Below are 16,675 nucleotides of genomic sequence, written 5' to 3' on the forward strand. Positions count from 1 at the left end.
GTAAACATTCCATACCCTGGCAATCTTACAGCCTACTGTTTTTAAAACATTATTTTTATCTCACCAGAAGTTACTTCATATGTAGAATACAAATAGAAAAGAGCAAGAAGGTGCTTCTGGAGTTCTGTCTCTGTAAGCCCTTCTCCCTCTGCCCATTGCTGTGGTGGCATAACTATGGGAGGTGCACTTACGTCAGCTGCCCATTCAAGCCCAATATTTATGTTGGGTTTTGTGTCCTTCAGTTCTTCAACTTTGTTCTGTTCTTTGGGTCATTGTCATTGTCTCAATTCACACTGCTGTCTCTTCTCTATTCTCTTTTAATTTTTAAAGAGTAACAATAACAAAAAAACCCCAAAGAAATGACACACCACCAACACCAAAACACCGCTTATTCATTCATTCCTGTAAATTTGTGCAGACTCTTGTTCAGACCGTGTGTTCTCATTGTTAAGCATTAGCAGTATGACTTTACAAACCTTTTGTTTAGATCCATGTATTTCATAGTATCACACTAAACTTGATCTCAGTTTGTAGAAATTTGCAGCTGTGAGGAGTGGTCCTGCTCTTTCTCCCTTCCAAACCCTGAGAGCAAGGTTACATGAGTGGATGTGATGGATCAGATAATTTTATAGGAGATGACCCCTTTTCACTCCCTGAATAAAAATGTTTTCCATCAAATCAGCAATTTTTTGGTGCCATGAACTCATTCATGGAACTGATTCCAGAAAAAAAATGTGAGTATGTAGGTGACAGTAGGAGAAAGAAGAGCTGTGGCATTTGGCAGGAGCTCACTTTTAGGATTAAGCATTTTGCAAGATTACTTTTTTTAACAGGGATTTTTGGGGTACTTTTCCAAAACTACTTTTTTTAACAGGGATTTTTGGGGTACTTTTCCAAAACTTTTTTAAAGGAGAGAAGGAGTGAAACTCCACATTTTGTTCATTTAGCATATATATTTAAGAAGGATGCAATGGAGATTCTTATGAGCAGTTCCTGAAATAATGGCTGTACTATCTAAACTTACTGGATGTATTTGCAGAGCTTTCACTGTAGTTTGCACATTATAAAGTATTTATAGTTTGATTGAGATAAAATGCCTCATTATATTTCTGGTTTTAAATTAGCATTTCTTTTAATACTTTGTTCCTTTCAAGTCGTTACTATCACAAAATGGAAAAGAAATTGAATTGAAATCAACTGAAAAGGAATTACCAAAAGATGAAAAATATATGAAGTTTTTTTTATTATTTGAGGAGTATGTTATCTTATCAATTAGTATTGTATAGGAAAAACCACTAAAATTTATGCTCAACATGTAAAAATGTTATCTCAAAAATGAAGTTATTTTAAACATAGTCATGTATCAGATCTTGTCGTCTAACTCAAAAAAAAAGCAAAAGGAGAAAATACATTATATAAGGGGTGTATGTACTTTTAAATTGCTTGGAATAATTTATTTACTATCTTTCAGCTACTACCTTAATACTGGACTTACATAATTTTTTAGCATCAGAAATCTCTAGCTGTACTTCATTTTCATTCAGTATAAATGAAAAGTTAGAATGCTAAACAGTATTAGATTCTAGCATTTTTTATTTTCAGAATTTAATCACGATAGGAACAAGCTTAGTGTAAAGGGATCTTCCAGCCACTGATCTAATCACTGGTGGTTCTTGGACATTCCAGGAATTTAAGATGGCTCTTATATCTTGCAGAGCAAGCTAATGGTAAATAAGTTACTATGTAAAACTCCATCAAATTTAGCTGCTTTTGGAAGGATAATGTAAGTATGATGTAAAATCAAAAGCAATGTTTCACTTTTTAAAGACATATCTTGTTTTTAATCAAAATGTCTTATTTTATTAGCTGAATTATTCTTGGGTATTTTCAAATAATACCATTTTAACCCCAAATGTCTGAATTTCTCTTCTGATTTTGATAGGTAAATATTGGAAAAATGGATTCTCCCATTGAGAAATGGAACCTAATAATTGGCAATCTGGCCTTAAAACAGGTAAATATGACGGGTTTATTGGATTAATTCTTGTGAGTGAAGTTATTGAAAAAGTTAAATCACAAACATTGTTAAGTATGGAGATGAACAGTGTTAATGGGAGAGTAGCTCTACTACACTGACTCTTCTCTAAAACAATATGAGCTTATATTTATTAGAAAAAGAACTAAAGTATTGCTTGTGACTGTACCAAGGGTATTTCCTTTATAATTTTTCCTGAGAAAGAATCTGAGGGTGATTAGAGAAAAATTTCAGATTTGGTAAAGCCCTTGAAATTTGACCTTTCAAATGTTTCTAGTACCATATTTCCATTGGATTCAATGTTTAAAGGAAGTGTGGGATAGAGCTTTTGGATAATAAACAATATTTTAGATAGCTGAGTCATTTGAGGAAAGGAATACATGCTCTCCAAAGCAGCTGTTTCTTGAGAACTATTTCTGATTCATAAGTTATAATGTAACATTCCTAAATCACAGGTGAAATATTTATGTTGTGACTTCCCTACTTTGAGTGGTTTAGAAGCTTCTTTAGGCATTGGCTTCTTGTAATTTCTGAGCTCCTCTTCCTGATTTTACTTCTTGTCACAGTGGTCACAAGGGTTTTCAGGGTGAAGAGAGAGACGAGAATGTTGACCTCATGTTCAGAAGGCTTGATTTATTATTTTATGATATATATTACATTATGACTATACTAAAAAGAAATAGAAGGAAAAGTTCTCAGAAGGCTAGCTAAGCTAAGAATAGAAAAGAATGAATAACAAAGGAGCTCTCTCTGACTCTGTCCCAGAGAGAGCTCGGTCCTTGATTGGCAATTAACTATACACATCCAACATGGGCCAATCACAGGTGCACCTGTTGCATTTCACAGCAGCAGATAACCATTGTTTACATTCTTTTTCTGGGACCTCAGCTTCCCAGAAGGGAAAATCCTAAAGAAAGGATTTTTATGAAAAGATGTCTGTGACAACTTTTGCTATTCTGGAGTCTGTAAAATGCTGCTATAGCCCTTTCTGCTAGCCTAAGATTTTTGTTCTTCGTCATCCAAGTTTGTTATCCTCTCTACAAAATAGATGAGCATGCTCCTGTTATACCTGGCATGTTAATGTAGATAGGAGGAAAGACTAGCAGAAAATGATTCTGTGGTCCTTCTAAGTGTGTCAATTATTTTATTAATTCACTTTCTTTTCCAGGTTCAGGCAACAGTGGTTGGTTTTCTGGCAGCAGTGGCAGCAGTAATATTGGGCTGGATTCCAGAGGGCAAATACCACTTTGATCATTCAGTCCTTTTGTGTTCTAGCAGTGTAGCAACTGCCTTCATAGCTTCTCTTTTGCAAGGTAAAGGGGGTACATGTATTACTTTGTGGTATTTATTTTTCTGTGGATGCAGAATGTGTCTTATGTTGCTATTCCTTTAGAATTTCAATCCGGTAAGGTACAATACATCTGAAAAGCAGCTGAGGATATTGCAGTTTGCAATTTCCATATAGGTGGGCATGTTGCATTCCTCTCCTCTCATAGTCTTTGAAAAGCTTTTGATTTTCATGACCTCCCGAGCATATCTAAACAAAAAAGTGTGGTCTTGAGAATTTACCTACTATGATGCACAACTTCTCCCTCGCCTTCTATATTCATTAATGTACAAAATATATTCTTACTACTAAGCAGGTAAAACTTGTTTATAATTACACTCAAGTGATCCTGGATGTTAGCTTAACTGAATTCAGAGTTCCAGGTTGCCCATGCTGCTTGTGTGTTAGTTTGTGCTCTGCTTTGTGGCTGAGTGAACAATTTGGCTCATTATTTGAAAGGTTTGGACCAAGTTCAAGTCCAGCTCTACAAACAGTACCAGTGTCTGTCTGGAGCAATATGGCATGATGAATTTAATTGTCTTCCTAATTGTCAGGAAACATTTAATTATAAAACGTTGTACTTAATGGACAGGAAGGGGAGGAGGAAAGTGGCTCTACTTGTGACATGTTCTTAATGAAAATACACGGTCAGTAGTCTTAAGAATAGTAAGTCAAGTGAAATGGGTAACTTCCTTGTTTTACTGCTTTGCTATCCTTACTTATGTGAAAATTACAAAATAGTTAAAGTTTTGCATGGAATTAAGAGCACACATGTTTTTTAGAGACTAGAAAGCCATTGAGTTTGATCATGTGCAGAATTAAGGGTAGCGAGAAAACTGTGGAACATGAGTGCATGTTTTACACTTCTCATGTATGATTTGGACATGAAGCGAAACTTTGTTTTTTGTCCTGGTGATGTGTCAGTAAAGGAAATTACTTTCTAAGCTTTATTCTTCTACATGTGAAATAAGTGCTTTTGCAATATATTTTTACCCTACAGGATCATGCCAGTTCTTTCTTTAGAGAATTTCCTGGTGTCTATAATTCCTTAGGCTACAATTCCTTATAAATCCTTAAACTCCTTAAACTCTTTAGCTTCTCTGAAAGTGAACTCCTAATGTAGCATACCATTTATAATATAACATAAAGGATAGCATATACAGTTGAAGTTCTTATACATAATATCTGATGAGAGGGAAGTTACTCAGGTTGTGCCAAAGACTGTAACAGTGTGAATTTTATTTTTTTGTAGCCACTTACATTTTGCAAGGAGATTACTCTTCAAAAGTTAGTGTTGATGTTTACAGGAAAAATACAGATTGGCACCTCTAATTTTTTCAAGTGTGTAGCAAGTAATATTTTTTATATGTTGTCTTGGTTTAATTTATTATGTAGCTTCTTGGTTGTTACTTGAAGTTACTGAAAGGTTGTTCTTGAAGTTACTGAAAGGTAACTTCACCTGACTGAAGTTGGATTGGAAAAGGATACACTCCATTATTTTTTTCAGGAAATAGCTGCCTGACAATAGTGCAATAATTCTAGTAAAGCAAAGTAGCTTATTATTCTAATACGCAAAGTAGTTCATTGTATAGATTGTTGTTGGGGTTTTATGTGTGCTTACTGTATTTTTAAAAAATGTATATGTTCATTTTTTAAAATGGTTAAAACTTAAAACCACAGTCGTCAATCAGGAAGGAAGACCAATAATCCTGGGAAAAAAAGCACTGACTTCTTATTTATTAAGTTTGAAATTGTCATAGTCTTGGGATTTTCTGGGGAATTGCAACAGTGGATGCAGTTACTGTACTGTCTTCTTTGTTGAATTTAGGAGTAATAATGGTTGGAGTTATTGTTGGATCTAAGAAGACTGGTATTAATCCTGACAACGTTGCCACTCCTATTGCAGCAAGTTTTGGCGATCTCATCACCCTTGCCATATTAGCATGGATAAGTCAGGGTCTGTACACTTGCCTTGGTAAGTGTGCTTTTAAATGTGTATGATTCCCTAGGAACCTTTTTTTGGGTTAGGAGGGTGGGGAGAAGGCTGGGAGGGAGAACTTCAGCAAAACTTTTAGTCTGACTTACTTTTCTGTCAACATTTATACCATTAAATGGTAAATCTTAGAGTACCATGAATTTTTTCCCCTTTATTTTAATAAATCATAGAAGTCACTAACCTGAACTTCGGCACGATCTAGAAATATTTGAAAGACTTTGACAATATCACAGGCAACCTACATGTGAAATACAAACCATGATAATGAAGAAACAAATAACGTTGAAAACATTTTCTCACAGTGGGAAAAGAATGTTAAGAGCCTTATTAAAAATGAAATAATTGCTGCAACTAACTCATGCCATAGAAACAATTAGAAGTTTATTGTGTTTTAAAAGACATAATTGTAGGCAATTATACTATAATATACCACAGATAAAATATTGTGTTGTCCATAACTTACCAGAGATGCTGATATCATCACATATAGTCTTTACAGCTCATTGTCCAAAATTTTTCATATTTACAGCAATTTTCTGTATTACAACATCAGCCAGAAAAAGTATCTAATAAGACTCAAGCTACCATAGTGTGACTTGCAGGGTTTTTTTCAGTGTTTGGTTTCTCATGTTTACAAAGTGTTGTCATGATGTCAGCTTAAATGTATCAGCATGCAAAAGAAGTATTTTTAAATATTTTCTGTATTTTTGTTAAAATTTAAATAGTATTTTTTGTTTCATAACTATATTTAAATCCTTCCTATTATATTCTAATAACTGTATTTCTCAAATACTTCTTTTAAATGTGTCTTTTAAGGAAGTTTGTAAATTCACAGTGAAAATTGATGAAGATATTTTTTAGCATCTCTTCTTTCTTTTCTTCTGATGAGAGAAAGTCCAATAATATTCTATTCCTGTCAATCCATCAAGCTAAACAAAAAACACTCAGCCCCCCCAAAAGAGATGGATAAAGAAACTTGGACTTCTTTCTCCCTTTGACACATTTGTAGAAATTTACCTTTCTAGATACAGAAATCCTAATGTATCTCGGAGGAATAAAAAAAAAAGTGGGTACAGTTTGAACTGATCCTTTGCTGCTTTAATAGCTGTCGTGACCACTCACATTTTGCTCTCCCACTGCAGCTGGAAAGCAGATCCTACATGTGTAGGGGTAAGAATCAGTATGCTTCCAAGAGTTACTCCCGATTTTCTATCTATAATGTCTTCTGGAAATACTGCTCTTTTGGTGAAGTATGTAGTTATCTAGTTGCTCATTCTGCTTTTTGTATTTTTTTCAATGTCTTTGTATTCTTTGGTTTTGGAAACAAGTAAGTCTTTCTAAAGAAAGGACATGCCATGAAGGCCTTGGAAACAGGTGGTCTCCAAGATGCATGTGTCTGAACTATGAAACAGTAACAAGGAATAAAAGTATGGAGCACCCTCTGCTCAGGGGAAGTATATCAAGTTGTGAATGGCAGGCAAGAGACATTCAGAGAATGATTAGGCAGCAGGTTAAAAAAGTTAAAGAATTTTTTTTACACAATACATGAATGGGATGTGAAATTCTAATGTTGTGATCTATTAAGAGGTCCAGAGTGATTTTAGAAAACTTTGGATAAACCAGTCAGAAAGAAATCCTTTGAGAAGCATTGACGAGACAGATGTAGAGACTTGAGAGATGGAATCCCTGATGCAAACCACAGCAAAAGCTGGCAGAGCATGCTGAAAGAACCATCACTCTAAACCTGTCGTTTTTATTTTCTTCTCCCCATAATTGAACTGTTGACCATAGTCTGATAAAGGATACTAGACTAGATGAGAGCTTTGCCTCATACAGCACAGATATTCTTATGTTCTTTCTATGTTTCCACGCTTTCTCGATGCTCAGATAAGAAGCACAATGGGAATGTTGAAAAGAAATCTTCAGTTTATAGGGTAGTAATGAAACTGGTGGGATTCACTTCTGGACTGTGTTCAGAATTAACCATTTCCCCCTGTGATTCATTAGCCTAACTAATGAAATGGTCAGAAACAAAAATAACTTTCTGGCTGCTCTCTGCAAGGGATGAGTTGTTTTCAGACAACAAGACTGTAAGGATGGAAATGATTTGTGTACAAGCTTTATGTTTGTCTGTAACAGAGGTGTACATCCTTTGGGTTGTTACAATACTTTATGGCATACCCTGAATAGACAGGGGAAGGCATTTTTACCCAGGCCAGGGCCAAATGAAACACCCTGTTTGGCCACCATCATATATATAATTTTTTAAAGGTTCATCTAAGTGCTTCAAAAATAGTGACAAAGTTATCAAACACGGGGATTCAAATAGTGAAAAGTTAACAGTTCTTAACAGCTCCCGGAAAAGAGCTGTGAATCCTTGTCAAATAGCTGGGGAAAGGCACTAGAGGGCTCCCCAGGACTGTCGCTGGAACCTGGCACATTCCCTCCAACAGAGCACAAGAAGTGCTCTGGAATGGGAACACTCAGTAAATTAAATGTGGAGGTCTGTGTTGCCTGTTATTTGTCAGTAATGATTTGGAAACTTCTTTAAAGCTTTCCATTTTTCTCACATAATATGCATTTAGCTCTCATATATATTTGATCCAGGTTGAGAAGACAAAGTGTATGATTCACATTATTGTTTTCAGGTTCTTAGCAGTTGTTTTGAAGCAGTACATTTCTAGATTACCTCTAATTTCTAATAGAGACTGCATTATTTGAGCAAGATGTCTTTTCCCATGTAAGCTGCCTGCTATAAATCCAAGAAAAATGAGTGAAATGTGGTCTAAAAAAGAATTAATTTATTTTCTCTTCCCATTCTTCTGCTATTGTAAAATACATTTGGTTCTTCTGTGAATTAAATAGGAAGAGGAAGATGTCTATCCTTTTCTTGAAAGATGCATCTCAAGGTTAATATTTTTAGATTTTTGTAGTAAGATGTTCTACTAGTAGAGTCTGCCATAGATTTAAAAAAAAAGGTCCCTCACTGTTCCCAAGAGTTAGACTGGAGCTGAGTATTCTCATGGTCCACCTCTTAGGTCACAAAAAGAGGTGAATGGATGAAAAAAGGCCCCACAAAGGAAGAGGCAGATAATACACTGTAGAATAATTAGATAAGGACAGGAAAAAATTACTTCTCTCTTGGTCTTTGTCTTGTTCTCACTCTAAAAGCTTTCTACTTTTAGATTGCCCAGGGAAACATAACTTACTATGTTATGTAAGTTACCTTACAACCTCTGGCACTGCTGCAGAGGTTGTTACTTGATGCAGAAGGGTAGTAACTTCTAAAAATTCTACAGCAATTCTTTCAGGAGATCTACTATGGTAATATCAAAATAGTAATTGCTTGGATTTGCAACCATTGTAATAAGCCATAACACATGGGTGAGGATATTTTTTATATACCAACTACTCCTCTTTGGTAGTGTTTGTGTGATCTATATTAATTATTTCAACCTGTTAATTCAAAATATATTTTGCTGTAAGACTTGTCTAAATTTTGAAGGTTTTATCAAAATGTGTTTTAGCATTAGGTACATGACCACACTTCTCATAAAACAAATATTTAAAAATTGAATATTTGCACAGTTTATACATATATATTTGCCATTAGGATAAATTTTCCATTATTTACCTCACTGTTGAATTAGGAAGTTTTGGATCGCTGTAGTAGCTTCTGTGAGGATGGGATTATAAAACCAATTAATCAGAAAAAAGTAGTATTCTTTCTGTGAAAGCAACTGTTTACTTTACAGTCTCAGCTTTATGATGGTACTCACCAGTGTTTGCAGTTATATTCCTGTGAAATAGGATGGAATTGTCATGGGTAGGGGCAGGCAGCAGAATTGCCTGTTAATTCTCAGACTCAGACTGGCTATGAAAGAACTGAGCTACTGATATAAATGTCTCAATTTTGCACATCGTGCTTGAATCTTTTTAGATATGCTATTTCTGGAAGGATTACCATTTTACCTGCTTTGGGAAGAAGGGAGTGTACATACGCTAAGAATTTGGATATAAACAAAATGCATTTTCATTATATTCAGTTTCTTTTAAACATTTTTCTTCAGTTACAAAGTAATGTTTTGTATTCTACATCCTTACTGTATTTTTTATCATAAAGCATTATACAAAAATCCTTTTCAAAATTCATTCTTTGTACTGATGGTTCTGTCCTTGAGAAGATGAGAGACAGTGATAACAGATGGCAGATGTTAACCATATTGTTTAGTGCAGTAGTTGAAACTTCAGGTGTAATGGTAATGAAGGCTATTAAAATTTCTCAATTGTATGGCATAGATCATAATTTATTTTAGATATAAATAATTTCTGAATTGAGAAAAACATGTAGGAATATTTGGAGAGTAAAAGAAGGATTTTTTTCTTTATTATTATTTTAGAGACATATTACTATGTATCTCCTTTGGTTGGTGCCTTTTTTTTGGCTCTGACTCCAATGGGGATTGTCATAGCTGCCAAACACCCAGCTACCAGAATTGTCCTCCGCTCAGGATGGGAGCCTGTTATAACTGCCATGATTATTAGCAGGTAGGTCTCTTTGTCTTGCTGAATGGAAGCATCTTGATTGTCCTCCTGTATCTCTGTGTATCTTACTTGATTGTACTTGGGAGACACAATTAAGGGCCTCTAGAATATAGACTTGGAATTTTTCCTCTGATCTAAGACATTATTTAATCCGATGAAAGTTATGAATCTTAAAAGTAGAGGAATTGGCTAATGCTCTGTGGTCTTTGTTATACAAGAGCCAGTTTTAATAAGTGAATAGCTATTGTGATGTTAGTCTGTAGCTGAGAATGAGGTAATGATCTTATATTTAATGATCTTGCTTGCCTTATTTTAAATATTGTACTTTCCTTTCAGTATTGGTGGCCTTATTCTGGACACGACAGTATCTGATCCTAACTTGGTTGGAATTGTTGTTTATACCCCGGTAATTAATGGTAAGACTCTGACAGGATTAATTGCTACTATGTATCAATTGATATACCTTGTTTTGAGACTTGTCTATTACAGTAAATTTCTCTTGTGCTAATTAATGTCTGGAATATTAATTTCAAATTTTGATTTTGATGTCAACAGCTGTTTATTTGAACACCTGAGAAGTGCTTCCTGTTTTCACTATAACCACCGAAACATAATAGAGAATGTGAGAAGTAGAAACCTCAAGTATGCATTAAGAAACTGAAAGTGTAAATATTGAAAGAGTATATTCAAATATTAAATTATCAAATATTATATTGAAGCAGTTATGTCTTGGAAAATGTAGATATTTTTTTTATTTCAAAAGGTTTTTTTCCCTGAACATCCAAGACAAATTTTCAAACAATAATTTACTATGCACCTGTAATGTATATAGATGTAAGAACTAAGAAGCATACTTACAGGCAAGTAAATACATTTCTCAAGGTAAATGTGTGCTGTTTCTGGTGATTGGTATGCACTTTTGAGATGAGTAAAGAATGAATTTGTGGAAATTTCATCGTTAAGTGTTCTACCTCCTAAGGATAAGAACAAGCCAAATTTCAGAAGAATAGTTTATATCTTGTTAGGCTGGTGCAGTTTGAAAATTTCTTTCCTGGTATAGTACCACAGAGTTGATACCTATTTGGTTTGCAACAACTATAATCACCAGCTCTGTTTCTACTGTGTTGCTGTCTAGCTGTTCTTTCTCCTTTTTGTGTTTTCCCATTTGATTTCTTATACTAATTTGCACTTTTATGTATTGTTATTAAAACCATTTCTCTAGTTACCAAGATGATTCTGTTTTAACTTAAGTTTGCCCTTGCAAGTTTCATACGAATATGTTCTATTCTGTTTCCTAAGCAACAAATTAAATTAATTATGGCCACTTCTTTTCCACCTTGATAATAAGATGTTAATATGGTCGCTGGATTTTAGTTTTGAACCACATTGCCTTGATATAATTAATTTTCCAGACACTGTTAATGGAAATGTAACACTGGACAGTACCTAAACATTTTATAAGCTTTACTGTGGTTGAGAGTTAGTAGATCTATTGCTACAAACATTAAACAAGCTGTTCAGTTAGAGGCTTTGACAGAAGCATGTTATTGGTAAATTCATGTTAGCCCTTGTTTTACAGCTTTCATGTCTTCTGGATGCTTATAAATTGTCTTTTTAATAATTCGCTCTAATTCTTATGCAGGAATATAAATTTCACTGATAAACAGATTCTCTGCATCATCCTTTTTGACCCATTTTAAAGATATATTTTCTGTTTTCTCCACCACAGCCCTCAGGTATTCTCTAACCTCCAAAATAATCAGTTTGCAAAAATGATCACTAATAATTAATGGATTGTTCATTTAGCTCTCTAGATGCAGTAAATCTAACATAACTTCCAGACTCTAGTATTTATTTACTTATGATCAGGTATCACCATTTTTATGAAGGCAATAGACAAAAGAAACAGACCATTTAAGTCTTCAGCAGAGCATGTGGCTCTGCTCATACTTGCTCTTCTTTCTCACTAAGGCCCTCTATTTCCTTTCTTCTTACTTTTAATGTGAAACACTTCCATGTTGCAACTTGAGTTCCTTACTAACTGTAAATGAAATTTTACACTGCAGCCATTAGGTTTCCTTATCTGTTCCTTGCCTTTCTATTAATTCAAAATTGTAAATACTTGCATCTAACTTTTGTGTGTTTCCATTTTGATTTCCAGATACCTAAAAGGCAAGGCAGATGTGTTGATCTCCAGCTTTTTTTTCTGCTTTACACCTGTAACTTTTCTTATAGTAGTCCTTTTTTGGTTAACCCCCTGGATTTGCTTCCTAAGAGAAGAGGATTGTTCTTTTTTCTTTTTAGGCAGGTGTACCCAAACCAGTATTAAGGCAATGCCCATACATGCTTTTGAACTGTCTTTATGGGAAAAGAACTAGCCAAAACCTAGAGCCCTGGAGGTTTAGCTGACAGGTCAAAACGTCCTTGAAGAGTTAGGCAGGTGTAAGAGAGGGGAAGCTGAGGCTCCTTCAGCAGACAGGGAGGGAAAGAGTCTTTCCAGGAGGCTGGCATTGCAAGAGGCACGCTTGACTCAGAATTCTAAAGGTAGAGGCATTTCTATTGGAAAATACAGACAAGATATGTACTTTGTAGAGGATGCAGGGGTTTATGGTACACCTCCTGGAAAAGGAAACTATAGGTAGGTAAGTTTTTGGGTTGCTGTTAGATTAGCTTCTCCTGGGTTTCATAATTCTACTTTTGATATTGCAGGTCAGTACAGTGTAGTAAACTGGGGGTAAGGCAGTTCTTCAATTAAAAAAGTACATCTGTTGACATTCATTTACTGACATGAAAGGTGTGTTAGGTCACTTAACAGATGGCTTTTAAAATATTAGTGTTGCAGAAAGTTTTCTCTACCTTTCTTGGCCTTGGAATTCTCATTGTAAGCCTAAGTGCTGAAAGAAATTGAGGGTTTCCCTCTTCTATTTTCTTTTACCTTAAAGTTTGTTGCTCCTATGGGACAGAAAACCTGGGGGAAAAAAACATCAGGGAAACCTGAAAGAAATATTCTTTTATATTGGGAATTTGTCCAGCCAAAATTTGAGGACATTGTAAATTTGTCCAGAATTTCAAGCTGTCACTGTTTCTTCAGGGCCATTTGCTGTATCTTGAACACCTGAACAATATTGACTGCAAAACGCTCAGGTGTTAGATAGGTTTCCTGTGCACCATTAAGTAGGTTTCATTCAAGTCCTGCCTAGATAGTTTGCTTATTCTTAGATGTGAGACAAGTGACTTTAATCATGTCTTACACTGTGGAGCCATAAATATTTTAGAATATTGAAGATATTCAATATTCTAAAGATACTCTGGTCTGAAACTTGAGCAACCTCAAAGTTTCCCACTCCTATTAACAATACCTACAAATATTTGCCCAAAATATTAAAATATTTTTTAAGCAGAAAGGCATTTATAGTCAGCTTTACAACCAGTGGCCAAACATATTTCACAACTGTTTTTTCTATTTTTCTCATTGTTAGACACATGTTTAATTCTGTGGTTTGCTGGGTTAAATTGCATCTCTGCTTTTTGAAAATAAACAAATGATTTTGTTGTTTCAGGCAACTTGCAGACTATTTGAGATTTAGATGTCTCTTTTATGTACTGAAATTCTGAATAAAATAACTAAGCCCAAGTGTGGCTATGCTTCATTCTGGAGTTGATTTTGAGTTGTGTTTTTTCATGAATTAAAATTTGCAAATCCTCTTATGGCATCACAGCATGTTGAATTTGGCTCAGGATTTGCAATTTGCAAGTAACTGAGTTCCTTTCGTGCAGAAAAAAAAGATAATATTACGTGCTTCTGAATATGCAACAGAAATGAGCTAAGGTGCAGTTACCAGATAAAGCCACTTTCTGCTCCATTTTTATGTGTTTATACAAAATATTTTGAGATATCTTCTAAGTATTTGCATTTCAGAAGTTACTGGGTAATAACCAACATGTCAGTAGACTTTACCCCATTTTTATGCACCTTAAAGAATGACAATTCTGCAAATTAATTCTTAAAACGCCTGAAATTTGGAAATGCTTCATATCAAAAAACTTTCCTTTGCAGGTGGTTTAAAGCAGTACTCTTTAAATGTAACACAAACCTGTTCTAATATTTTTTACTCTTTGGCTGTTCATACTTTAAAATTATTTGCTCTCTGGTGGGAATACAGAGCTATCGAGGAATATGAGAAACACATATAGGAAAATTTAATACAAGACTTAGTGAATGCCAGTAGTCTGGGAGGTGAAAATTAAGCTTATAAAATACATTCCCCAAAATATCCCTTTTTTGTCTGTTAGTAGGGTAAATTGAATGACTGACTTTCAGGTTTTTCAGAGAGCTTTTACTGTAAATTGTTTTGGAGAATATGGAAAAAAACCCCAAGAAACCATTCTTCCTTCTCAGAAAACCCCAGCTTTTAATAGCTATTTATTTATATTTCTTTTAGTATAATTGTACTTTGATTTTTCCCACAACTGAGTGATGTTTTGATTAGAATATAAGCATTGTCTCAGAGAGCTGAGCATCTGAAATTTGCCTTTGTAAATCACAAGGGAAAACATTAGTGTACCTGGATGAGAGTAGAGCAATTTGGCTGGGTAGAAATTAATTTTTCTGCATCCTGAGTTGGAAAGAATGTGTTAGTCTCAGAAAGCACCTCTACTGTATGAGAACTGTATAATTCAGTCTTTATTTTGGCGTTAATAAGGAGGAGGGTTTTGATTTTTATTATTTTCTTCTGATGCATTATTGGATAATAGATTTACTACCTTTTAGTTGCTAATTTGTACATGTAAATCTGCATATACTTTCAGTGTGTGATCTTTCTTTTAAGTCTTACTTGTAATTGTAAATGTTTTAGAAGATTTCAGTAATCATGGTGTTGTTTTCACAACGCAATTATATCCAGAGCATTTTCATTTCTTGACATTTTTTATTAGTCATATGAAAGGAATTATTTATGAGTCAAATCAAACTTGGAATGTAATAGTTGCATATGTAATAAAGCTTTCTCCTAAAAAAAGTCCATCTAGGTAAAGCTAATATTTTCCATCTGCTTTCCCCCAAACATTTGAAAGTACTGAAACACATGCTTCAAAATAAAATGGAAGATAAATGAAGAAAAGCCCATATGAAGAGGTAGCTAGTTAGGTTTCTAATCTAAGTATTTCACTTGCATAAAACAGGATTTTTAAAAGTTAATGGTAGAGATGTTGGGGCATTCATCTTGCATTTTCTGAAAAATAAGATGATTATTGCAAAATTTAGAGTTTTCTGTCACCATTGCAACTGAGATTCTCTTTCATCCTTTTGATTTCATTTTTGTGATGCAAATGTTGAACTTCAAAAAAGCCTGTTTGGCAAAACTGACTATTTTGAACTGTGGATTGTGCTCAGGAATGTGCAAAAATGAGAATCTTCTAGCCTTCCCTCTCTTAGATAGATTTACAAGAAAGATCTATTTGGGAATTATGTTGGCCTGATTTTCCCCTTATGTAGATATTAATTGATTTTAGGTCCATTGCACAACCTGTATTATAGCTGCTTGGGAACAACACATTATTCTGTGGCTGATTAATCCCTGTCCATAGAACTGGGTTTCTAAAAGTCTTTAATCTCAGGTTTGCTTTGCCTGTTCTTACACAATTTTTTGTGTGCCTCATCATGCAACTATTTATATTTTCATGAACAGTCAGAGCAGTGGTCATTAAAGCTCAGTATGTTCACTTTATCTGGTGCTCTCAATACTTTAATTTGAGGCAGTTTCCTATAGGAATAATTCTTCAATTATATGCATCTAAGGAAATGAACAAAAAAGAAGAATGAAATGGGAACTGACAGGGTTCATGAATGTAGGTAGTTGAATACTGCTCTGAACATTTTATGTTGCCTGTTGTACAGTTGTCCCCTTGTATTAAACAAGTACCTAAATAATGATTTTTTACTGGTTAATAATAACATGATGCATGGGGTTATTCCTACTCAGATGGAGGACTTTGCACTTCCTTTTGTTGAATTTCAGGAGATTTCTCTTTACCCAGCTCTCCATCCTATCCAATTCCCTCTGAATGGCAGCACAGCCCTCTGGTTTATCAACTACTCCTTCCAGTATTCCCTGAAAGACCTTACTCTATTTATCAAAAAGTTCAATGCAAGATCAGAGGGAAAAACCAGCCAAGTGCATTACCCAGAGGAGGGGATGATCTCAGACTGAGATCAGCAAGATCCAGCTTCCCTTAACTTCTCTTTTTTACCTGCACTGAGTTATGAGACAGATTTGCTTTGAACGATTAAGAGTCATTGATGTAAAGTGCTTTAATGTGGTTTTCTGACTAGCATGATTAGTTCTGTTGTTAGAAAAATTTCTTTTTACTAGATGATGATTAATAGAATTGTGCCCATAGGCCTGTTTGCAAATACATGGTATGGTTTTGGCTCTATTTTCAATATGGTTTCCTGTGCTTGTTAGACAAAAGACCTGTAACAACAATTTTTACAAGAAATATTCTTGCTTAGCCCTTAACTGCCTTAATAAAATGATGAGGTTTTAAATTTCCTTTAAAGTTTTAAGTCAGTGTGACATCCTTTGCACTTTAGCAGACAGCATGTCTTTGCTTATTGACAAAGCAGCACTCTTGTATTGAAGTAAAACACATTTGCTCTTCTGAGAGGAATGAAGTAATAATTGCTAGATTTTACTTTTAAAATAAATCGTTTCCCCCTATGTTGTAGTATAGTATTTGCTATGGTGGCTGCAGTAGTGTTTTCCAGGAGAAA

At 34.6% G+C, this 16,675-nt stretch overlaps 1 protein-coding gene across 4 annotated transcripts in view; it reads left to right on the forward strand.

The window, feature by feature from the left end:
• The window catches only part of SLC41A2 (solute carrier family 41 member 2), a 63,063-nt gene that overhangs the window by 11,067 nt on the left and 35,321 nt on the right, over positions 1 to 16,675 (forward strand). For all 4 annotated transcript variants that reach the window (XM_059471715.1, XM_059471713.1, XM_059471716.1 and 1 more), the window contains exons 4-8: positions 1,943 to 2,014; positions 3,204 to 3,348; positions 5,191 to 5,337; positions 9,759 to 9,906; positions 10,240 to 10,319. In XM_059471715.1, coding sequence (XP_059327698.1) covers positions 1,943 to 2,014; positions 3,204 to 3,348; positions 5,191 to 5,337; positions 9,759 to 9,906; positions 10,240 to 10,319 — 592 coding nt within the window. The remainder of the gene's footprint in view (positions 1 to 1,942; positions 2,015 to 3,203; positions 3,349 to 5,190; positions 5,338 to 9,758; positions 9,907 to 10,239; positions 10,320 to 16,675) is intronic.

This window comes from Ammospiza nelsoni, chromosome 5 (assembly GCF_027579445.1).
Source record: "Ammospiza nelsoni isolate bAmmNel1 chromosome 5, bAmmNel1.pri, whole genome shotgun sequence".
NCBI lineage: Eukaryota > Metazoa > Chordata > Aves > Passeriformes > Passerellidae > Ammospiza > Ammospiza nelsoni.